Here is a 23,264-nt window from a genome sequence, read left to right as displayed (position 1 = left end):
TTGTTCTGTTTCTACTGTGTCGTGATGTTTATGCATCACGAGAGAATACATCCAGTTACGTCATTTTGATTACAAGGTCAAAAAAAGTTTCAAATATGAACTATGTACGGGTGAATTTTTCACACAATAAGAAAAAAAAAACATGCTTTTAGAACCCGTTACAGTGAATAATCATGTCATGCTAAGTTATATGTTTGCAAACCTAAATCACATTCACCGCTGGTTTAGTGCCATAGTGAAAGGATACCATATGCCAAGCTAGATATTGATAATTTAGGGTTTAATAATTCACTTGTCTTTCCATAAAATTTTAATTCTTCACCAAGACACTGGTTTGAAGATTTGCTGCATACAAATATGAAGTAAAGTTCACAGCTGGAGTCAATGACCCGCCAGAAAACAATGTGCTTTCACACCGAGACTCTAAGGAAATGAGGACTAATAATTATTTAAACAAAATAACTTTATGCATTAAACAGAAAGCTGTAATCACTACAATTGAAACTGTAAAATATTTACAATCAATGCACATATCAGAGACGTCAGTCTCAAGAATGTAAGAATTGAAAACAACTAGGCATGTTTAAGGCCATGAGTGATACAGATAGTTTGGTCAACTAAAATTCATACACAAATACAGAAACATTGTGAATACTTAATCAGCGGTAATGTTTGCAATATGCATTTCACGAGTTCACACTTGCATATAATTTTGAGTGAGTAAGATTCAATGCGTATTTGGCGTGCTGTCCAGAGGGAGGGCTCCGAGCTCGGAATTCTGCCCGAACCCAGAGTACTCCCCCCGTACAGTATGTAAATGATTTTTTTAGAAAGAGGAGTTTGGAGGACTAGAAGTGTGGAGGAGGGATGCTGAAAACTTACAATGGATCGAGGTAAGACTGCTGAGTAAAACTTCATGTAATATAATGCGTGACAAGCCAACCTGTGTTCTTGGAAACTGAAATTACAACTTTCAGGAATATTTATTCAATGTTTCTTAATCAAATTTACTGTTTTTATCAAAGGGTTAAATCAGCATGTATATCTACAATATATAAAAAAATAATGTAGTATCTAATTAGCCTTGTAGTTTGAAAAGCCACATGATAATTAAGAAAATCTTAAACTTAAGAAATGTAAAGAGGAATTATATTTGTGCTGTTGCATTGATTGTGCATAGAAAATATGAAATCAACCCGTATATCTATTGTGCATATAAGAGGTGAATACGGGGTCAGGATCAAAATCCACACTTGAGGACTGTTTATTGCCTATGAGTCACTAGAGAATAAAGATCAGCTTAAAAATCAAACTGCATTGTGTTAAAGCCTCTCTATAGTGGACTTAAAGGGATAGCTCACCCAAAAATGAAAATTCTGTCAATAATTACTCACCCTCATGTTGTTCCAACCCCGTAAGACTTTCGCTCATCTCTTTAGAAATCAAATTAAGATATTTTTAAATCTGAAAGCTGGATCGGCTTCTATGTAATTGAAATTTGCCGGCCCACAAAGTTATTAAAGACAACGTTTAAAATAGTCCAAGTGACTACAGTGGCTCAATCTTGAGTTTATCAAGCCAAGAGAACACTTTTTAGTATTCATAGAAGCCTTTGGAAGAGTGATTTTTGTTTATTATTTTTAAATTCTGTCATCATTTACTCTTCAATTTACCCTCATGTTGTTCCAAACCTGAATGAGTTTCTTTCATCTGTCACCAAACAGTTGACGGTAGCCACTGACTTCCATAGTATGAAAAAAAAAATGCTATGGCTACATGTCAGCTATTTGATTAACAGCATTCTTCAATATATTTTTTTGTTTAACAGGCGAAAGGGAACAACTTGAGGGTGAGTAAATTATGAAAGGATATTCATTTTTGTGTGAACTATCCTTTTAAGATGCATAAGCATCCTGTGACTTTCTACAGTTTCACAGGTCGACAATTAACAGGAAGTAATATTGCTAATGTAGCATAAACGGTCAGTTAGAAATCATGCAGCGCCTCAGAGGAGGATTTCCTGATTTAAGTAATTCAGAGATGACTAACTGAAGGCACGTGAGAGTTTAAAGCACCTGCTGTGGTAAAAGTATTTCATTTCTGAAAATCAACACTCACAAATGTCTAGTAGCTTCCTGGAATAAAGATCACATTTGTTTTCAAGTCTCTACAGTATAAATTCTGAATATGACCGAAAAAAAAGGAAGCATATGAAAACCCTTAACATTTAAATTAGTCTAAAAGGGAAAGTCATGCATGAGATCATCTCAGCCCTGCAGAGCTTTGCTTCCTGTCCAGTGGCATAACTAAAGAAGGTGAGGCTAGAATGTACTTCCCAGAATGCTCTCCTCTACAGTTGGGACAGAGTAGTGATGAGCATGATGTCATGGAAAGAGGTGCAGAGGTTCTGAAACAGGGTTTCAGCATCTGTTTCTGGATTAGACTTCCAAGCGGTGCAGGATGCAACAATTCTACAATAGGATGAGAGGCATTAATTAAAACTATAATATGACAAAACAACATTTATATAATATAAAAATAATAGTACAATTTCTTAATAGAAATGATAATATATATTAAATAATTAATAACAAAAATTACAATAACTGATATGAACCGACCTGTCATCACGAATGCGGTAGAAAAACCCATAACCGTGGGGAACCATGGGTGCAACTGCTCCCAGTACAGTAGTATAGCCCACTAGACTAGTAGAAAGCACAAAACTCCCCCCTCCTCCACTGTAAAAAAAAAAAAAAATACAATATACTGCAATAGAAATAATACACTGAAAATGAACCATTGGAATGAGAGTGTTGGGCCAGACCTTTTAGAGTAGAGTGGATCTGAATAGAGATCAGGCACAGGAAGACCCTCCTCTTTAGCAATCAGGTACAAGCCCAGGAGGTGTCTGTCAAAGCCTGACATGTGCAAAGATCGTTCAAATATTTGTCCTCTCTGCCATTTATTATCTATAACCCAATGTAAATATAATCACACTAACACAGACAAACCTTTTCCATCCTGTGCCTCTCCCATCAGTTTGTTGTGTTTGCTGAAGGCTGCATTTAAAGCTTGTCTTTTCTCTTCAGTCTGCATTAAAAAGACCACAAAAAAGCCATCAAAACAAACTAAAAGGATTTAAATGTCAAGAATTCAGTTCTCATTCAAGCGGCTGGGCCCCACTAGGGGGCCTCCGCACACTTCCAATGGGGTAAATGATTTAAAATAAGAGAAAACAAGTATTAAAATAAGCTAAAAATGTGTTCACCCACTCAACAAATACATTTTGGACCAAGGACCAAGGTTCCTACAGTCTTGGAAAACCTGGATTTATGAGGTATCCTAATTCTAAAAGTATGATTTCTAGGCCTGAAAAAGTCATGTAAATTGATCAAATCTCAAAACGACATTGGAATTTTTGAGCAAACTACTTAAATGTATGTAGGAAGATAAACAGGTAGAAATATTGAGTACAAATTATTTTTTGAAATCCTTATCTAGTAATCATGAGGCGAAACTTTATTTTGATGGTCCACTTAAGACTATTTTACTAACCTTACATAACTCTACTATGACATGTCAACTAACTCTCATTAGAGTACCAGTAGACTGTAGTAAACTGTTAGGTTAGGGTTTGTGTTTGTAGAAAAAGTTGACATATTTGTAAAGTCACTTATAGTAAGTAGAATATCTGTTGGGAGTATCAAAATACAGTGTTTTAAGCAGACAGTCTACTAATACTCTGATGACAGAGTATTAGTAAACCTAAAGAATATTCAGGTTTTAAAACTTCTGAAATTCTGAAACTTTTTTTTAATTTTAATTATAATTATTATGTTTTTAATCTATGAATTATATCCTAGTTTCTGTGAATGAAAAAAGAAATACAGCAAATATACCAGAGGAATCCTTTATACACAGTAACCCCTAAATTAAAATGTGTAATATGTTATCCCAAACCTATATGACTTTCTTTCCTCTGTGAAACACAAAAGGAGAAAATGAGCTGCTCATTTCCAAACAATTAAACTGAATGATGATGAGGGCTCTCAAGCTTAATTAAAGACATAATATTTTTATTTTATTTATTTTTCACAACTATTTTTATGATACTTTTATAGTGTCTCTTTACATTCACTATAAGGAACAAGATGGGTCATACTGGTTTGAAACAACATGAGGATGAGTAAACGATAGCATAATTTTCTAACTTTCTCTTTCACACAGGGCACTCACAGTGGCTGTAGGGTTCAACATGGTTCTGCACCAGTGCTGGGCCTCCACAGTGCAGGGCCTCATGGTTTCTGTGCGGCCATGGAAGAACTGGCGTGTGGTGGCCGTCTCATAACAACTACCAGGCCTGAGAGTGACAGAGACAAAGATGCCAAACTTAGCAAGGACTGGAACGTCTCGATTATTTGGTCAAGTAGTAATCCAACACACTTACTTTCCATGTAGCCTGTAATATGCTAATTGAAGAGCCAACTGTACAAATGTGTCAGGGTGAAGCTTCCTCTTCTTAATGGCTGCTTTTCCAAAGGAGGTAAAGGCGTAACTGGCAACCTGCAGGTCTTTACACTGTTGATACATGCACATTGAGATAAGAGTTCCATAATGTTTACTGAAAACTGTATATTTTGTTAGTATCGGTGTATTATGTGATTGTATAACAATGATTGGTTAATGTGTGTGTGTGTGTGTGTTACTTACACTTTTGCTGTACTGTTCTTTAGCCAAGGCGATGTCTCTCCTCACCCGTTCATCCACGGTGAAAATGAGCTCCTCTGGCACAGGCATCTCACGCACAACATCTGAACCCTGGGAGTCATTTGATGACTTCAACATGACAGTCATGCACATAAAAGCGTATACACAAATATACCTAAAAGTGGTCCTACCTTCCATACTCCACCACAGGCCCTCAGTTGTTGATCTACATAGTATCCATTAGACACCAAAACCATGGCATCATATGGCGCATGCTTTAAACAAAACAAATACAAACACAAAATAGTATTCAAATATGTATTTATATCATAGACGTGATAAACATAGTCATGGGCTGCAATAATCTTATTATTGGTAACATTAAGGCTTTAAAACATAAGTGTTTTCTGATCTTATTAATCAAAATACACCACTTTTTAGGGTCAGCAAGATTTTTTAAACAATTTTTGAAAGTCTCTTATGCTCACTTTTGAACAATAGTGTATGTAAAAATATACATAAAATGCTGCCATAATCAATGATTGTATTTACATCACAGTTAGAAGCGAAGGTCCCATTAGAGAAGCAGATGAGATTGTAAGATTTATCACCCCAGCGGATCGTGGGGTCACCAGTTAATGCCAGCTGGGTCAACTATCATAAAAGAGAGAGAGAAATTATAATTCCATACCCAGAACAAATGCAAAATCTGAGTGACATTTATGTATGTATTGTGCTCAACCTGCGAGTAGTTTTCAGGGGTGGCATGGGGCTTGGCATCATCTAGTGCTAGCACAAACAAAGAACTCTGAATGGTTTCTAGTATGGTCTTATTCACAGGATCAATGGAGATCAGGTACTCCCGAGCCTGAAGAGACAGCCAAGGGAAATAATGATAAGCCTGGGATCTTCTTGTAGATTTCAGCAGAGATTTAGAAACTGTTACCGGAAGATCATTTGTCTACTGTACTGTGATTGGTTCTGGTGGCTTTACCTTTGCCCAGCGGGTCCTTTCCTCAGTGGTGAGAGCGCTCACTCCGTCCCCCTCAGGCTCTCCATCACAGCATTCTTTAATGTTAGTGAGGTGCCTACATATGGCATAGCACACTACTTCAGCAGTTTATTTATAGTATGCTTAAAATAGGATGGGCGACCAACTACACTGTCGTTCAAAAGTTTGGGAACGGTAAGGCTCACCAAAGCTGCATTTTTTGATCAATGAAAATACTTTAAAAACAGGTAATTCAGGAAATATCATTACAATTGTTTTTAAAATATACACTCACCTAAAGGATCATTAGGAACACCATACTAATACTGTGTTTGACCCCCTTTCGCCTTCAGAACTGCCTTTCTACGTGTCATTGATTCAACAAGGTGTTGAAAGATTTCTTTAGAAATGTTGGCCCATATTGATAGGATAGCATTTTGCAGTTGATGGAGTTTTGTGGGATGCACATCCAGGGCACCACATCCTAAAGCTGCTCTATTAGGTTGAGATCTGGTGACTGTGGGGGCCATTTTAGTACAGTGAACTCAATGTCATGATCAAGAAACCTATATGAAATGATTCAAGCTTTGTGACATGGTGCATTATCCTGCTGGAAGTAGCCATTAGAGGATGGGTACATGGTGGCTATAACTAAAGGGATGGACATGGTCAGAAACAATGCTTAGGTAGGCCTTGGCATTTAAACGATGCCCAATTGGGATTAAGGGGCCTAAAGTGTGCCAAGAACACATCCCCACACCATTACACCACCACCACCAGCCTGCACAGTGGTAACAAGGCATGATGGATCCATGTTCTCATTCTGTTTACGCCAAATTCTGACTACCATCTGAATGTCTCAACAGAAATCAAGACTGAGTGGTACCTGGTGGGGTCTTCTGCTGTTGTAGCCCATCCGCCTCAAGGTTGTGCGTGTTGTGGCTTCACAAATGCTTTGCTGCATACCTCGGTTGTAACGAGTGGTTATTTCAGTCAGATAAGTTGCTCTTCTATCAGCTTGAATCAGTCGGCCCATTCTCCTCTGACCTCTAACATCAACAAGGCATTTTCGCCCATTTTTTGTAAACCCTAGAAATGGTTGTGAGTGAAAATCCCAGTAACTGAGCAGATTGTGAAATACTCAGACTGGCCCGTCTGACACCAACAACCATACCACGCTCAAAATTGCTTAAATCACCTTTCTTTCCCATTCTGACATTCAGTTTGGAGTTCAGGAGATTGTCTTGACCAGGACCACACCCCTAAATGCAATGAAGCAACTGCCATGTGATTGGTAGATTTGATAGTTGCATTAATGACAAATTGAACAGGTTTTACTAAAAATCCTTTAGTTGAGTGTATATTAAGACAGATTACACAGAAAAACAACCTCCTGAATCAATGATGACTAGGATGCTTGGCTCCATACCTCAACAGCTCTGGAGGGGTGAGGATACGGCCATCACAAAGAGCATCAAATGTGAACACCCTCCCACGACACATCACTATCATGTGAGAAGGGCAGGGTCCTTCACTCTCTACAACAAGCAGAGATCACACATGCAGCTTTATGTAACAAACGGATGGACACATGTATCCATGCAAATAAGCATGCATATGCCTGACCTGTTTTGAAGAAGTTAAGGATGGTGTCTTTAGTGATGCCAGGCACTTTGCAGGTGCAGAAGAGCATCCGGAACTGATCCATGTCAAAGGGTTTCGTTCCTGCTTTATGAACAGCCAGCTTCTCTCTGATCGATACCGGCAAATACAAACAAATATGCATTTTACTTCCATGATGCAGACAAAAACAAGCCATTCACAATCAGAAATATACAGAGATTAGACACTTTTGAAAATCAACTTCTACATCGGCAGTATCTTTGTTTACATACGTGCGGATAAGGTCCCAGTACTGGAGGATGAACCACAAATTTATGCTGGCCCTCTCCAGCTGTGTACCCTCACATGGAGGCCAGTAGTGCTCCAGGTAGGCTGCAGGTCCCCCAAAATTCACATTCAGCTGAGAGGGGATGCGCACCTCTAGATATGCTGTGTCCAGCCACCAGTCCTCGAGCTGAAGGAGAAAAAAAATCACCAGGTTAAAATAAATCTATAAGCTACAAACATGAAAATACATGTCATGTATTAGTTATGTAGGCTAAGTGATTCATTAGTGTGGCTCAAACAGAGCAAACCAAAAAATGTGTGTACCCAGTTGCGCCTGCTCTTAGCTCTTTGCAGAAGCTTGTGGTGCAGCTGTTGTCCGATACCCTCCTCAAAACGTTTCACAATGGCCTTTGTGGCTCCAAACTCCTCATCAGATGCAAAAGGTTTTACTGGAGAAATAATAATAATAATAATATCTAGTTTAAGTCTGCATTTTTCCCACCTAGGTGAACATATTTTTACAAATTACCAAGAAAGGTTTCAAAAAAGTATAGAATTATTTAGTTGATAAAGCAATAAAAAAAGTGCATAACATAAACTAACAATTTATTATTTATGCTAATTAATTTTAAATATGTATATTTAATGATTCATTTAATGAAACAATACTTTGAAATGTACAGTTTTATAATGGGAATCAATGTATTTTATTTCAAAACACGGCTCTGTTTTTTCTCTGGTCACACATCTGACTAACAATGTGTTCATGTATAAGACAAAATAATCATAATAATATATCTTTTAAATATTACAGATACACATTATGGTAGTTTATATACAAATTATGCGTCCCTTTTGTTTCCTTTTTAATGGAATTTGGACACAAACCAGTGTTATCTTAGTATTATTTATATACTATTATTTGAATTGTCTTTAAATTTTATGTTTTTGCTTTTCATAATTTTAGTTTTTAGTAATTTAATTTAATACAATTTAATGTTTATATACTGTAATTTGTATTTCCTTTTAGTTTCAGTGATTTTAGTACTTTTCCTCTAATATTTAGTTTCCATTTTTATACTAGCTTTATTTAAATTAGCGGGGGGGAAATGGAATCGTTTACAACAACATTAAGACAGCCATCATAACGGAATTTAAACAGCTCTGGTCATGTCTCCAATACATTTACTATTTAATATGTTAACATGTCATGACATCAAGACACAGAGTATGCACCTTAAAAGACAACCGTTAGACCCCTCAAACTCAGTGAAATGAAAAAGTTTGATATCCATCCTGTGCCCATGTAATTACATCTAATATCCAGCAGATGAGAATGCAGGTGTTAAACGAGCTCTCACCTGCATCCAGGTATTTGTTGAGTGTGTCCTGTAGAGCGGGCACGGGTAGAGGAGGGAGGCTGCTCTGAAACTGAAATGTCCGTTCTGCAGTGGACTCGAACATCTGATTATCCATTATTATTACTCGACTGATTATTACAACTGCGAATCAAATCAGATCAATAGTCAGAAATGCTCATTGTCATAATTTGGCAACATGCCCAATCATATCATATTACAAACACTCTTCTGCAAAATCTGTTTGTGTGCAAAATCTCCCTCTAGAGACGTGCAATTGACGCAGTGGCTTTTAATGCAGGATTCAATCAGGATTTAGGCTAATGCAGTAAGTTAATGCATGGTTAAGTTAAATCACCGAAATCACTTCATCAGGCATAAGTTGAATACATAGCCTTTACTACATAATGTAGGTCATGATAAATACACATAACTAATGCCAACGGAAACATTATCGAATGTGACTTACCTCAGTAAGTAAGTTATAATTTATTAATTCGGATGTGAAGCTGCACGGGTAAAACGGAGAGTCTTGATATTTTTATGAAGAGGCTTGATGTGTTCATTCAACTCTAGACCAAGAATCGTTCCCGTTTACCTTTGCCCTAATTACTAGATGTGAAGTCAAAAGCAATAACAATTGACTCAACCAACATGTCCAACCGCCTGAACATATTTCAAAATACAGGTTCTGCAGGAACGTCTCGCCGAAGGAATGAATGATAGGTTGTGTAAATATTTAGCTTCATAAAAAATGTTTTCGGACGTTTTTGAAAAATTTATACGAACATTTTGATATAATTGCGTTACAAATGGGAAAAAAACGCACAAAAGTCATTATTTAAAAAATAAAAATAAAATTCAAGCCATTCATTCTTTCATTCAAATCAAATATCACTAATTTGACCGAAATATATTTTCATGTTTATTTTCTATATTTTCATAATTAAATGTAAAATTAAAATGCTTTGCTATTAAAATAAAATAGTTTTATGTTGTTCTTATAATCTCTGGACAATTTTTAATTTAGGTACCAACTTTAAAATTAAAATTGTGTGACATATTTTTGATGTAGTAAAAACTTGAATAACCCAGACAAAAATGTAATTTCACATCACTGATTGAGATATATAAATAAGGGATTGTAAATTAAAAAAAAAAAAACTTTTTACTTGAGAAAAAAAAAAGATGGTTGGATTAAGTAATTCAAATGACAGATACTTAAAGTATTGTTTTTTTTTTTTTTTTTTTTTTTGCAAACACTTCTGTTCGATTCACTCAAGAATTTTTTCTGGCATTCGTGCTTATTTTCCTGCAACACTGTACAAAAGGCCTGGCTTTGCATTTGGCATGCATTCGATCCAAACGGGGTTTTGTGATCTTTGTCCTCTCAGTGCACTGAAGCACATACAAAAAGTCTTTGTCCTCGAGGAACTAGTCCTCGAGCCTGAGTTACTTAGCTTAATACTAATGAAGCAATACATGAAAAGATTTTGTAAGGATATTGAAAATAAAGAGGACAACATTACCATGAGATTTGACAGCTTTATATAATTACTATTTTTGCAAGATGAGTCAAGATTATATGCTTACATCTTCAGGTCACTCTGATTGGCAATGAGATATTATCAGGTGATCACTATGATAACAGGTGAATTATCTGTTAGTCTATATTACACAAGAAAAACAGATTCAATAAAAAACTAGCTTATTGTTTCAATCATGCAACTTTTTAATAGTTAAACTTTTATATCTAGGTAAAATTAAAGAGATGATTTTCTCCATCACATTCCATACTTTTCAATGACATCCTTGGCCACAGAAATATAGGCATTCATGGCATCTTCTTGTGACATTCCTGTTAGAGAAAAGAGTGAAGACTATATGAATCAAGCCATCATCAGAAACACTTGAAGGGTCTCAGATATAACCTTAGCTACTTGGTACAAATCTGAATACAATTTACATTTACAGACAAGTGGAGTGTATGTGATTACTGAGCAAACTGTGCAAAGTAGGCCTATGACATTCTGTCTTTTGCAAAACAACCTTAAAGGGATAGTTCACCCAAAAAAGGAAATTAGCCCATGATCCACTCACACTCAAGTCATCCTCAGTGTATACAACCTTCTTCTTTCAGACGAATAGAATTGGCAGTGAATAGCCCTTTCTGTTTTGAAGTCCATAAAAGTGCATCTATCCATCATAAAAGTGCTCCACATGGCCCTGGGGGGCTATAAGGCCTTCTGAAGCGAAGCCATGCATTTGTGTAAGAAAAAATATCTATATTTAAAACTTAAAGGGACTATGTGTAACTTTATATGTAATTTATTATTTAAAATCAATATTTTTATTACAAAAAAAAATGGTGTAATACCTCTGTAATACCTCAAAACAGAACGGCTATTCACTGCCATTATAAAACTTGGAAGAGGCAGGATATTTTTTAATATAACGCGATCATATTCGTCTGAATCTGAAAGAAGAATGTCGTATACACCGAGGATGACTTGAGGGTGAGTAAATCATGGGCTAATTTTCATTTTTGGGTGAACTATCCCATTTACTGCTAGAAAATAATGAAAATGTTGACTGGAAAAAAGCAGGATCTATATTACTTACCTTTCCTTGAATTCCATGCATCCCATTTGGCTTTCGCTGTTAATTCAAAAAATCCAGGTCTATCTGCACAACACAGATCATTTACATTTGTAATTATTAGATAATTGTCAAGCTCAGAAGTACAGTTTGATTAATAATAATAATCTTAATAATAACAAAAAACCATATTTGTACCATACCAAAATTAATGTCCCCCAAATTAGCTTGTTTGTAGAGGCCGTACAAATCTCCCAGCTCCTTGTCTGTAGGTCTGGTCTTCACTCTCTTTATATCCTCTGCATATTGCTCAAATTCAGCCTATAGCCACAGACACCATGACTTAATTATTTTTATATAACTATATAACTATTATATAGAACTTTACTTAACTATAATAATATAATCAAGCTCTAATGCTCATCTTTTTATACTTGAAAAAAGGCATAGTCTGTAGTCATAATCTTAATCTCTATGCAGCATGCATTATTCCCAGACAGCCTACTTTTTGGTATCACACAACAGTGCTTTCCAGAATGATCTTTGTGCCCATTTAAACATACAGGCTATCGGTTGCCACTTGAAATATTATCTATCAATTACAAGACTTTCAAAAGAAAAAATAGTTTGTGGGTCTAGGCTTCATCGCGCAACTTTGTAATACATAAAGAGCGACGTAATACATTACCTAGCGGCTAGCGCACATCAATACGCTGCAGATAAGAACACGATAAAAATAACATTAGCTTTTCAACAGCATAGCAATACAGTGTTTGTAATCTTTAAGTTGCTACCTATATACCCGGTACTGACTTAGGAATACCTAAGGGGCTTGAAATCACGAAAACAGTGCAGTTATACCTTCAAAGTCATTTTCTTAGGCGAGTATCTTGCGTCTGGGCGCGTCAGGTTGTACAGAATCTGAAGATGTATGAATAGTTTACGATACGATGACAGAGACACCTCGCCGAGCTCCAGAGCGCTGATTGGCTGATGGAACGGCAGTGGTTCTTACTGCAGAGCCAAATGACGTCTAGCTTCACCTATCTGCATGTCATGGGTTGAGGTTGACCCAGTCCAGCTCCACCTCTGTGGATCTAATGGGTGGAGGGATTGAGTTCTTAGTAGGGTTGGGTGTGTTTGTTTTTTCTAGCTCCACTCATTACACCCAAATTACATTCATGGAGGGGGAGCTGGACTTCACACTCCACCCATGGCTCTGCAGTAAGCAGCCTCTCTCCGAAGGTGAAACCTAATTTTTTTCCCCCATTTCTCTCGTGAAAGCATTGTGCCATAAGATGTCCCACATGTAGCTTTGCGTAACATCAAATCCAGAGTTTACCGGAAAAGCATAGGCCTATTAATGGAAAAAAATATGAATTGACCACCACCCTGATAGAACAAGTATCCTACATCTCTGCAAGATGTATTTTTCGAGTGTTTGCTCATCTGCAATACGTCTCTTAGACATTTACTGTCAGATGTTAAATGGACATTCAAAAGATGTTTATGAAAACTTACCTGATGTTTATCAGATGTTTGTGCTTTCCAGATGATCTGCTCTTTAACAGACATTTGAGAGGTCTCAGTTTGCAAGTTCAGTATCCTACTTTATTATATATATATATATATATATATTTTTTTTTTTTAATGTTCTTAACCACAAATCAATGGTAAGGAAATTAAAAAGATTTTCACAAATACTGTAGATAAAGTAGCTTAGCATGGAATAGCCTTCCCCGTCTTGCAGACAGGTTTACAGGAAGAAGTCTTGTTCCAATAAAAGTTAATGACTTCAAACATGAGTAGTTGAAAAATGTCGCCCGGTTTGTTTGAGTTTAATGTGAGACCAAATATTCACTAAAAGGTTCAAATCTGGACTCTGACGAGTGACCACACCTGATGAGCCTGATGGACTTGTTCTTAAGACACTTCTTGGTTGTTTTTGAAGTTTGGGCAGGAACAATTGTCTTGTTAAAAAAAAAAAAAAAGATCATTCCTTACATAGTTTCTATTCTATTGTGTTGCAGAGTAAGTTCTATGACAAATTGTTTAAATAGTATTCCCTTAAATTTGTTTCTAATAAGAATACATTAAAATCACATTCTTTTTTTAAAATGACATAATTGGACAACCGGTTACAATAGTTATGTTTATTATTAATATTAATAATTAATAAATAACAATTTGACCTTGTATTAGTAAATTGAAGTCTATGAAAAAAGCCCCGCTCTGTCGTTGCAGAAAGTCCATCGCTAGATGGCAGCGTGAACGTTGAACCATTCGTTGTGCGACACCACAGAAAAAGACCTTTGAAAACAACATGTCTGCGCGCAGAGCAGTGTGCATGCTGTGAAAGTGAACCTCCCTTTTACCCGCGAAATATTAATTTCTGGCTTTTCTTAGGTTTGTATAACATGATAATTATATGTAGTGGTCCATATGAAATACTATATAACAAGTTTTATTGTGGTAATTTTGCAGGCCTCTACGTTTAATGATTATTGATGCTGAATTTTGCTTAAAAGCTCAGGTTTCCAGAAATAATGTCTACCCCAGCGAAAGGGGCAATGAAGAAAGAAAAAAAGAAGCCTATTCCAGTGAAAACATCTCTGATTAGCCCATACAGACCAAGCTGGAGACCTCTGGCGGAAAAGAGAGACAAGAGTTTCATACTTAACACGCTGAAAGACAAAATATCCGCTATTGGGCTTCAGAAACAACGTGTCAATAGGTTTAGAGAGTGGGGAAGTAGAAGGAGGTCAAGAAAAAAGGCATCAAATCCCACGGAGGAAACAAAACTTGCTCCTGAACCCGCAGGGAATTTACAACCCCTCTCTAAGCCCACCGAACCGTGCTGGACCAACCCGGCCGTCAGGAAACAACTGGCAATTGGCATCAACGAGGTCACCAAGGGTTTGGAGAGGAATGAGCTGAGTTTGGTGCTCGTGTGCGATTCGGTCAGGCCAGAACACATGACGTTGCATTTAATCCCGCTGAGTAATACGAGGTCGGTGCCCGCCTGCCAGGTGCCCGGTCTGAGCGACAGTCTCTCGGGGCTGCTGGGTCTCAAGTGCGTTCTGGCGCTGGGATTCAAACGCGGTGCCGAGGCGTTCGAGGATGTGGTCCGCGCGATCACGCCCGTGGTTCCGTCGTTCAACGTAGATTGGATTCCGTCGGAATCAACACCGAAAGCCAAAGAAAGCCAATCCGATACAGAAAAGGGACTGAAGAGGAAATTGGAAGATACATCGGATGAAGCCAGTGACGCCTCTCCTTTAATCCTCCAGCCTCTGAAAGTGAGGAAAACCATCCCGAATCCCACAAAAATTAGAAAACCGAAAAAGAAAGGAAAGCAATAGTTCTTATCAAGTGTTTAGCATGATTACTATTTAGGTTGTTTGGACACATTTTAAGTGTTTAGTTATTTACAAAAGTTTACGTGATGGTAATGGAGAGGGAAAAGACCCAGGTGGATTGTTTTTGGATGCTTTTATTCAGTCAAATATCCATGCTGGTATACCTTGATGTATATTTTTGACAAGTAATTATTTGGGTGGACTGTCATGTTTGACATGGTGCTGGTACGTAATCCCATTATTTCCAACCTGCAATGGAGTTCAATAAAAATACTGTCTTCAGAAAGAGAAACCCGATCATTTAAAACTACACAATTTGACATTTAAAAAACAACCTCTCTGAAAAAAGGCAATTACTTTGGGTGTTCTCGCCTTAACCCATAAATTTTAATCCATACAGGGGAGGAAGTTTCATGCTTATTTCATACAGCAAGCCTTAAAAAAAAAAAAACATACACAAAAGTGCCCTGAATGTTATTGAATGAAACCACCAGATAAAATGTGGGACTTGGAGAGAAGTACCTTTCTTTTAAGCATGTCTGAACGTGCGCTTGTTTAAAAGCATATTGTAGATTCAGATACATTAAAGCAAACCATGACAAGATAAGCTGTAGCAACACAAAACAACTCCTGCAATGTAATAATATTGTTCACATTTCATTACGTCCCACCAGTGATTGTAACTGAACAGTGAGCAAAAACTCCTTGTGCTTAAGTATAGCAAAATTACCAGGGCCTGATTGCAAATGCACCACTTGAATGAGGTTATGGTTTCACTGCAAAGAATACTGACAGCATAAAAAAAGAATCAACAATAAAATGGAACATGTAGCTTAAATACAATTCTAAATATCAGAATTGTTTAACTAAAATTATAATTTAAAAACACTCAGATGGTAAAGAACAGAAATGTGCGGGAAAAGCTACAAAAGATGTGACAATCATGCCTTCATAAAATGAAATGTAAATAAATTCACATTGGAAATTCTAAATGTTTCTTTTGGACACACAAAACCTAAATAAAAAAATGCACCTCAGAACAAACTGGCCGTTTTATAAACAAATTAACGTTGTGCTTCGAAATGCAATACATTCTTTCACATGTGTAACCATTTACGCTCCCCCCTCGTACAGACAGCAGGAACATATACGAACGGTATATGACTTCAAAGGCAGCTCCATAGAAAAGACTTTGGATTTCGACTCCCGTTCCTGTTCCGTTGTAAACCACACAACACATAATAAATATCTGCCATTAAATGTACAGCTTGCTAATTCACACAAATGTATCAACACTCCTTCATGATACAAAAATGAACAAAAAGACAAAAACCATGGGATTAAACATGTTCTGCGAGAGGATACAGATTGTATGTTAAGGAAAATAAACGAACACTACATGTATGCGTGTGTTTGTGTATACAGCTTGTGGATGTGTTTGACCTTGATAAATGTTTCTCACATTCTCAGAAAGAGAGTCAAAGACAAAGAGAAAGGAGGGGAGACCCCTCAGTAACTGGAACAAGACCTAAGAGAGCTGCACAACATAACTCATTCACTTTGAATGGATGTCAGTTTTTCCTCTTTATATAGACTACGTCCAAGTCTGAGAATTCGAGATGGACCTCTGAATCAGCATCCAATGCGAAGCAGCCAGTTACTGTAAAACAAGGCCAACCTGGGGAGGATGGAGAAGCCAATTAAAACACACTCTATGTTTCTGACAACTCATTACCATCATGTATTCTCAACATTTATAAAGCTATTTTAATCTCCTTAAAATGCTGATGGAGCACTAAAACACTGAATTAATTATACGGATATACAGTTTTATTAAGTGGGAGAAATAGTTAAGAAGCATCAAAGCTGGGATTTAAATGATTCATGATATAAGAAATCAAATTTGCCTTGATCTTTTGACATAAGAGGTCTCTCTACTTTATTAAGACATGCAGCAAGTTAACGTCGTCCGCATTGAAAACAAATTAAAGCTCCAAAAACGGCTTGTTTTGATTTTGTGGGATCTGGTGTCACATGGGCAAATAAATTTGCATACAAACTCCAGAGCAAGACATTGACGAATTGTTATAAATCATTGCACCATAGGGCCATGTTTTGTAAGGCACACCGTAATGCAGAGTTCATAAAGAAACTTTTGTTGAAAGATGAAGCAGCCAACTGTATTGGATATGACAGCAGCTGTGACAAACCGCAAGTAAAATATTTGATTAAATTTTGTCTGTAAATTAGTTTTATATAATGTTTTCAAAACTTTTACTCACATGCAATAGTGAGTGGACTGATTCCTATGCAATGGCGTTAGCCAATCATAACAGTGGCCATTTACTGGCAAGCCTTAAAGGAGATTAAAAATAATCTTCCCACATGTTTTTTAAACTATATTTTTGAATTAATTAAATTTAATTTGTTAATTTATATAAAAAAATAATATTATTACAAAAAAACCTCAAGAAACATAAAAAAAGTAATGAACCCTTTAAAATATATATATATACATAAAAAAAAAACTATATCAATCTTACTTTCTCTGGATCCATGGGAGGGCATTTCCAATTGTACAGGTAATACTGCAGGTTACCATCACCAATCCCAAACTTGAGCTTTTCCAAGAAAGTCTTATTGTCCATTAGATCCAGCGCATTAAAAACATCAAAACCTTTCTGTTGCCCCGAAATATCCCGGAAAGTAAAGGGAATAAGAATTAGAATATATGAAGACACATTTTAACAACAAATCATTAGTAATCATCCATTATTATTATTATTAGGAACACAATCAAATAACTTTACAAACTCATTTGTGTTCTGAGGTTTCGTCGTGTTGTGATCATACCAGTTTGGCTAGGATAAGAGCATCATTCATCAGGTCTATGAGCGGCGTCTCTGTATGGACATTGTAAAAGGAATAAGCGGCCTTCAGACTTTTGTGCAGTGGATGATGCATCACTGTAGATGGCAGGGTGTAAAAACTGATGAAGTCTGTTAGCATCCCATCAGAACCCTTTGAAGGAAGCAGAGTTAGTACAAGAATATGGAGTTAAAGCAGACAGAATGCTAAATTGTGAACAGCACGTAGAGATGAATGTTCCAGCTGGTACCTCGACTACATAAGTGTCAATGATGTTCTCCTGCGGTAGGAACCAATGCTTCACTTCCTCTTCCCCCATGACAGGGCCCAAGTGGAACCGGCTCAGGTATTTCTGCAGCAATGCGGTCACCTGCTTCAAATCCCCCTCTCCCATCGACCTCAAACCAGGGGTACGAGTGCTCTAAAAAAAAATACAGAACGAAATCAGAGAATAACATTTAAGCATATGGGTTTCATTTGAAGAGTTCAGATGCAAAAGCCTCTAAATGCCATTTGAAATTTTCTTCTTTAATGATGATTTTTATCAAACTTGTATATTTAAGTTCAGTAATTTCCCTTAAATAACAATTAATAGGTAATTATCATTGCCATTTAAGTGAAATCACTGAACTTAAATATACAAGTTTGGTAAAAATCATCATTAAAGAGGAAAAGGCTTTTGCATCTGAACTCTTCATTTCTAGATGCATTTTCCATTAGTGTTCTTCTTGAATAAGGGTCAGGAGTTTTACTTTGAAATGTCAAAAAAAAAAGTTTACATCAGGTAATCTGTAGAGCTTCATTGTCCGTTGTAGTGTCATGTTTCTGCTGAGGTGGGAAAACTTCACCTCCACAAGCTTCCTGGGGTTGAGAGAGCGATGCCAGTATCTGTACAGATAAAGATATAAACAGGTTTAATCTCACAGAAGTGCTTCTAATAACTCAAATGAGATTAATTCACATAAATGGATTATTAAGTGTTGTAGCAATCCATCTGGATTTGGTACCTGCATGTAGAAACAGGTTTGGGCAAAACAACACCAGCAGTGTACACAGCTTGGAAAATTCCCTCTAAATTGACCCGCCGCGTGATCTCTCGGATTAGTACAGGAGCGACACGCTTTGAGCGCAATTTTTTATGCACACACAGGAAGTTAATCTCCACCATCCTCTTCAACCTTTGGATGCAAAGAGAATTAGCGCTCGAGTGTGGTTTGGAACAATGAACAACTCCCAGAATTTACAAACAGAAATGGTTTAAAAGTTGCTTCTAGCGCAGGCATTGATGTCATGTGGTAACATACTCACGTGTCATAGATGTGGATGTCTGCAGGAATGGCACTGATGAACCCAACTAGCTTCTTATTGGATGAGACTCTGACACCACAGTGCCACTGGGGCAGCCAACCCGGCGGACGTAACGCCCTTACAGTGAACGAGACCAACATTACACTTGCAGCGAAGCATTACATCAAAGACACCATCTCAGATGGGCAGAATATAAAGCAAACCATCAAACAATCACTTACCATTTCAGAAAGTTAGGAGAATAGTCAAATCTAAACATGTTGTCATCATCCTCAACATAATTTTCATTCAGCAAAGTGTATAATTCCTTTAGCTACAAGGCAGAAAAGGTCAATTATGATGTTGTATGCATAGGACTATTTTATATCTCAATGAAAACACTTTATACACTGACATTCAGTCAGTCATTTCACACATGCACGTACCACTTCAGCATTGCTAAGGTCCAGTGTGTCCCACATAAAGCCCTGTGGGAGGGAATATGGCTCTTGTCTGATATTTTCTTTATCTGGCTCAATTGGTCCATGAGTAGTCACCACCTCATCTGCAAAAAACAGAGGGAGCTCTTTAAGGCTGTTGATACCGTTTATACGAAGAGTTCAGATGCAAAAGCCTCTAAGTGCCATTTGAAATTTTCTTCTAGAATGATCATTTTTATCAAGCTTGTATATTTAAGTTCAGTGATTTCACTTAAATGGCAATGCTAATTACCTATTAATTATTATTTAAGTGAAATTACTGAACTTAAATATACAAGTTTGAAAAAAACATCATTAAAGAAGAAAATTTCAAATGGCATTTAGAGGCTTTTGCATCTAACTTTTCATACATTAATTCCTGCCCAAAATTATTCTGTTGGTAATCGCTTTGCTATGCAACATGGTTGATCCGACTAAAATTATATTTTTCAATTTAGATTTTAAGTAATTAAATTTGATAGTTCAGGCCAATTTTACAATTCAGGCCATGATTATTAGCCAGACTGGATAAGTTAAAAGCTGTCATGGATGTTTGCAATGCGAAATTTGACTGAATGGACAAAATAAGGGTAATTTTGTTATTTTAGTAGTGCTGCACCATTTTTTAAAATTTATTTTAATAAATTCAAAGCTGTGAGTTTTAACGTGAGCGCATACAGGCACGCCTGCTTCGTAATACGGCATTAAAAATCCATCTTTGTGTCCCAATGTGTTGCCCGCGCCTTGCAGTGGCTTAAAATTCCAAGGGGAATCGGATATATGCGTTTAGACGTAGGTCAGATGTCCAGATATTGCATATATGCCAGATTTTTGTGTTTAAAAATGTGCAACAAATGCCGTTTCAGATGAGAGTAAAAAAATCTGATTTTTGTGCCAGTGTAAATGCAGCCTAAGTCTTTCAGTGTTGCTTATCCATGTAGAAATAATATAATGACATAAAGCAAGGATTTCCAATTTTTTTGTCAGCCTTACCCTTTGACGTAAAATATTTTCTTGAAGTACGCCCAGAGATTTTTAAGTTAATATTTCAATAATTCAAAAAAAACATTCACACCTTTACATGCAGGTAAACAAATAAATTATTTCAACTTTATTAGTAAGTTTTTCATTTGATTATTTTAATTTTAAATTAATCATTAAACCAGGGGTAAACCATAATTTTTCAATATATTCAAATATAAAACATTATTTTAAATTGAAGTATTCCACAATACAACCTGTATTTTTGATCAAATAAAAGCTGCCTTGGTAAGGATAATAGTTTTTTTTTTTTTTTTTTTTTAAAGAAGAAAGAACTTATCAACACCAAATTTTGAATGATTGTTTAACTAGACATCTTGTGCTTGCGGCTTACATTCGTGATGCTGAGGTTCAAGTTGATTTGTTTGTTGAATACAACATTGTTTAAGGCTTAATGTAAGATTCTGTTCTGTTTTGAGTTTGCCAAGTTGCTTACATTTGCAATGTTGCAATCAAACACATGCAAAGGTGACATGTGACTCACTGAGTTTGGGCACGGGTTGAGTGTCCCAGAACTGGTACTTGTGCTTTGTGGCCTCGTCTATGTTTTTGGCTGGACCTTGACAGGTGGACAGGAGCTCCATTGCTCTCTGAATGTCCTGCAGTTTCTGCATGGGAATGGCAGGGTTCTGTGACAGGAATAGAGTAAAATCAGATTTATATTTTTAATAAAAACAACCTTTTGACAACATTACAAAGTCAATGCATTATACAAAGCAGAAACCTTGATCTCCTGAGAATCAGAGGCAGAGTCAGACTTGGTTCCTCCTGAGCTTGGCTTCTCCTTCTTTCTCTTCTGTTTCTTCTTTTTCTTCTTTGCACCAAGATCACCCCCAGGACTCCTTAACAAAATAACACATTTCAAATGGCAGAAATACCTTACTAACAATGCATACAACCGTTTCTAAGATTCAAAGACGAGCATGACAAGTGAAAGTGTGATGTATGCTATAACAATAGCCTGGAGGGTGAGTGTCAGAGAAAAAAAAAACAAAAAACTAAACAAGTGTCAATCTGTTCATGAAAGCAGGTCAAATTTTATGGGACTTCCTGAAGGATGTTAGACTGCCTGACAACAACAGACCCGTTATCATCATCCTCGGTCCTTGAGCTGACAAAGATGCTCGACTGCAATGCTGCTGCTCAGCTCATAAAGAGGATCAAGCGTGTTCGTATTGTTCAGAGATCAAGACACACTAATGAAACCAGGCGCATGATTTCCACTGCAATTGTGTAAATATGAACAACGTTGGCGACTTAAAAACCACACAGACTAACGAATGTGTTCAGAAATATAGTGAAGAAGATACTGGAGGACTTGTCTGACATTAATATCTAGCTAGCTAGAGCTAACGTTAACTACTTTGATTCAAATGCTGCATAAAGTAAATATTGACATTTATCTATGCTATTTTGAATGTTTTTATATAGCGATATAGATCCATTAAACAACTAACGAGCTATTATATTAGCAGACTGGTTTGAATTGAAATACAGTAATTCTGCTCCAGGATACCTGGTTGCTAAGCTAGCCGCTTGTTTACATCTCTGTAGCAGTTAAACGGTAACGGCTTGCGGAGGCTAATCCTCGCGGCTCACCAGCGCGTGCTCACCCCTGCATGTGCTCATTTTCCTCCTCGTTGTCTCCGTCGATGCCGCAGGTGTCCTGGTCGTCCAGCTCCAGGCTCTGCTGGCTGGCCGCGGACTCGCTGTCCTCCGCCATCATGGATGAATCTGCTGCAAATCCTCACGACAGAACTACTTATTAAAAACCAAGGAAAACAGCACCGTCTACCGATTACTGCCACTAACAGCTCGTGAGAGTGGAAATGGAGACGAGGACAGGCTAATGTGATATTATGCATTTTTAAAATGCACGTTTTAGAGTCCATTAATTGTATTAAATATTTATTATCATATTCATTTTCACCCATCATATTAATGATTATTATTATTTTTTTATGAATACTGCTTGGACTAAAGGAAGTTGTAAGAACGTGAGTGACAGCTTGGTGCAATGAATTACAACGTGAATGTCATCATTATTATTGTGATATTGTATATTATATTATAGGCTAATATTACATCCTAACCCAAAAATCAGCAAAAACCATACAAAATGTATAATATAAGCAAAAAGCTAAGTAAAACAACAGCTTGTAATTAAAATTGATAAAATATGCCATTTAAAAAAATGGTGTGTGCCATAAATGAAAAAAGAAATACATTTAACTCAATGTGAGTTGAATATAAATGTTGTGAGTGGTTCTTTGCAATGTTGTTAGTAGTGTAACATTGCTGCTAAACATTTTTGTGATCCCATGCAAACATTTGTGGTAAGATAAAAACATTGAATACATCTATAATTGTTGTGAGGGAAATGTATGTTACACAAGATTTCCTTTTTAAATTCTTTAATAAATTTAATTTATGCAAATAAATGCTGTTCGAACGTTCATGAAAGAATCCTGCAAAAAAGTATCACCATTTCTACAAAAAGCAGCAAATCAGCCTGACTTCTTTCTAAAGGATCACGTGACCCTAAAGACTGGAGTAATGGCTGATGAACGTTCAGCTTTGCCATCACAGGAATAAATTACATGTTTAAGTATGTTAACATAGAAAACAGTTATTTTAAATTGTAATAATGTTTCACAATATTACTGTTTTTACGATTAAATAG

The 23,264-nt window shown here is 36.6% G+C and overlaps 4 protein-coding genes across 4 annotated transcripts; 1 reads left to right on the top strand and 3 right to left on the bottom strand.

The window, feature by feature from the left end:
- Positions 1–445: 445 nt before the first annotated feature.
- Positions 446–9,570, bottom strand: crot (carnitine O-octanoyltransferase). The gene is made up of 17 exons (XM_039679984.2): positions 9,419–9,570; positions 8,953–9,093; positions 7,916–8,040; positions 7,597–7,778; positions 7,328–7,452; positions 7,131–7,239; positions 5,705–5,798; positions 5,453–5,578; positions 5,263–5,364; positions 4,902–4,985; positions 4,714–4,821; positions 4,451–4,581; positions 4,240–4,363; positions 3,015–3,093; positions 2,828–2,921; positions 2,622–2,741; positions 446–2,471 (listed from the first exon to the last, which is right to left on the bottom strand). Exons 2-17 carry the CDS (start codon positions 9,065–9,067, stop codon positions 2,351–2,353), a joined length of 1,839 nt encoding a protein of 612 aa, XP_039535918.2. The 5' UTR covers positions 9,068–9,093; positions 9,419–9,570; the 3' UTR covers positions 446–2,350.
- A 910-nt stretch (positions 9,571–10,480) lies between these two features.
- On the bottom strand, positions 10,481–12,557 carry acbd7 (acyl-CoA binding domain containing 7). Its single transcript, XM_039679440.2, has 4 exons — positions 12,409–12,557; positions 11,751–11,868; positions 11,572–11,634; positions 10,481–10,807 (listed from the first exon to the last, which is right to left on the bottom strand). Exons 1-4 carry the CDS (start codon positions 12,418–12,420, stop codon positions 10,734–10,736), a joined length of 267 nt encoding a protein of 88 aa, XP_039535374.2. The 5' UTR covers positions 12,421–12,557; the 3' UTR covers positions 10,481–10,733.
- Positions 12,558–14,093: 1,536 nt separating this feature from the next.
- rpp38 (ribonuclease P/MRP 38 subunit) lies at positions 14,094–15,240 on the top strand. The gene has a single exon (XM_089117714.1). It carries the CDS (start codon positions 14,094–14,096, stop codon positions 14,907–14,909), a length of 816 nt encoding a protein of 271 aa, XP_088973840.1. The 3' UTR covers positions 14,910–15,240.
- Positions 15,025–22,351, bottom strand: nmt2 (N-myristoyltransferase 2). The gene is made up of 12 exons (XM_039679691.2): positions 22,195–22,351; positions 21,306–21,423; positions 21,066–21,210; positions 19,508–19,626; positions 19,304–19,395; positions 19,083–19,199; positions 18,782–18,952; positions 18,554–18,662; positions 18,025–18,195; positions 17,760–17,927; positions 17,450–17,587; positions 15,025–16,584 (listed from the first exon to the last, which is right to left on the bottom strand). Exons 1-12 carry the CDS (start codon positions 22,305–22,307, stop codon positions 16,564–16,566), a joined length of 1,482 nt encoding a protein of 493 aa, XP_039535625.2. The 5' UTR covers positions 22,308–22,351; the 3' UTR covers positions 15,025–16,563.
- Positions 22,352–23,264: the final 913 nt, after the last annotated feature.

The sequence above is a fragment of the Pimephales promelas genome, chromosome 12 (genome assembly GCF_988280905.1).
Source record: "Pimephales promelas chromosome 12, fPimPro1.hap1.1, whole genome shotgun sequence".
NCBI classification, from domain to species: Eukaryota; Metazoa; Chordata; class Actinopteri; order Cypriniformes; family Leuciscidae; genus Pimephales; species Pimephales promelas.
Note: the sequence above shows the minus strand (reverse complement) of the source record. Positions and strands in the feature narration are given on the sequence as shown.

What these genes read in the sequence shown, in the direction of transcription:
- crot (XM_039679984.2), bottom strand. Translation starts at nt 9,067, where the DNA reads ATGGATAATCAGATGTTCGAGTCCACTGCAGAACGGACATTTCAGTTT. An exon ending in CCTTAACTTCTTCAAAACAG is followed by an intron (nt 7,240 to 7,327) that starts GTCAGGCATATG and finishes TGCTTGTTGTAG; the next exon opens with AGAGTGAAGGACCCTGCCCT. An exon ending in CCTGTGGTGGAGTATGGAAG is followed by an intron (nt 4,822 to 4,901) that starts GTAGGACCACTT and finishes AATGACTCCCAG; the next exon opens with GGTTCAGATGTTGTGCGTGA.
- acbd7 (XM_039679440.2), bottom strand. An exon ending in TTTGGGGGACATTAATTTTG is followed by an intron (nt 11,635 to 11,750) that starts GTATGGTACAAA and finishes TGTGTTGTGCAG; the next exon opens with ATAGACCTGGATTTTTTGAA. An exon ending in TGCATGGAATTCAAGGAAAG is followed by an intron (nt 10,808 to 11,571) that starts GTAAGTAATATA and finishes TTTCTCTAACAG; the next exon opens with GAATGTCACAAGAAGATGCC.
- rpp38 (XM_089117714.1), top strand. Translation starts at nt 14,094, where the DNA reads ATGTCTACCCCAGCGAAAGGGGCAATGAAGAAAGAAAAAAAGAAGCCT.
- nmt2 (XM_039679691.2), bottom strand. Translation starts at nt 22,307, where the DNA reads ATGATGGCGGAGGACAGCGAGTCCGCGGCCAGCCAGCAGAGCCTGGAG. An exon ending in GAAAATGAGCACATGCAGGG is followed by an intron (nt 21,424 to 22,194) that starts GTGAGCACGCGC and finishes TATTTTGTTAAG; the next exon opens with GAGTCCTGGGGGTGATCTTG. An exon ending in AGCTCTACAGATTACCTGAT is followed by an intron (nt 18,196 to 18,553) that starts GTAAACTTTTTT and finishes ATTTTTTTTTAG; the next exon opens with AGCACTCGTACCCCTGGTTT.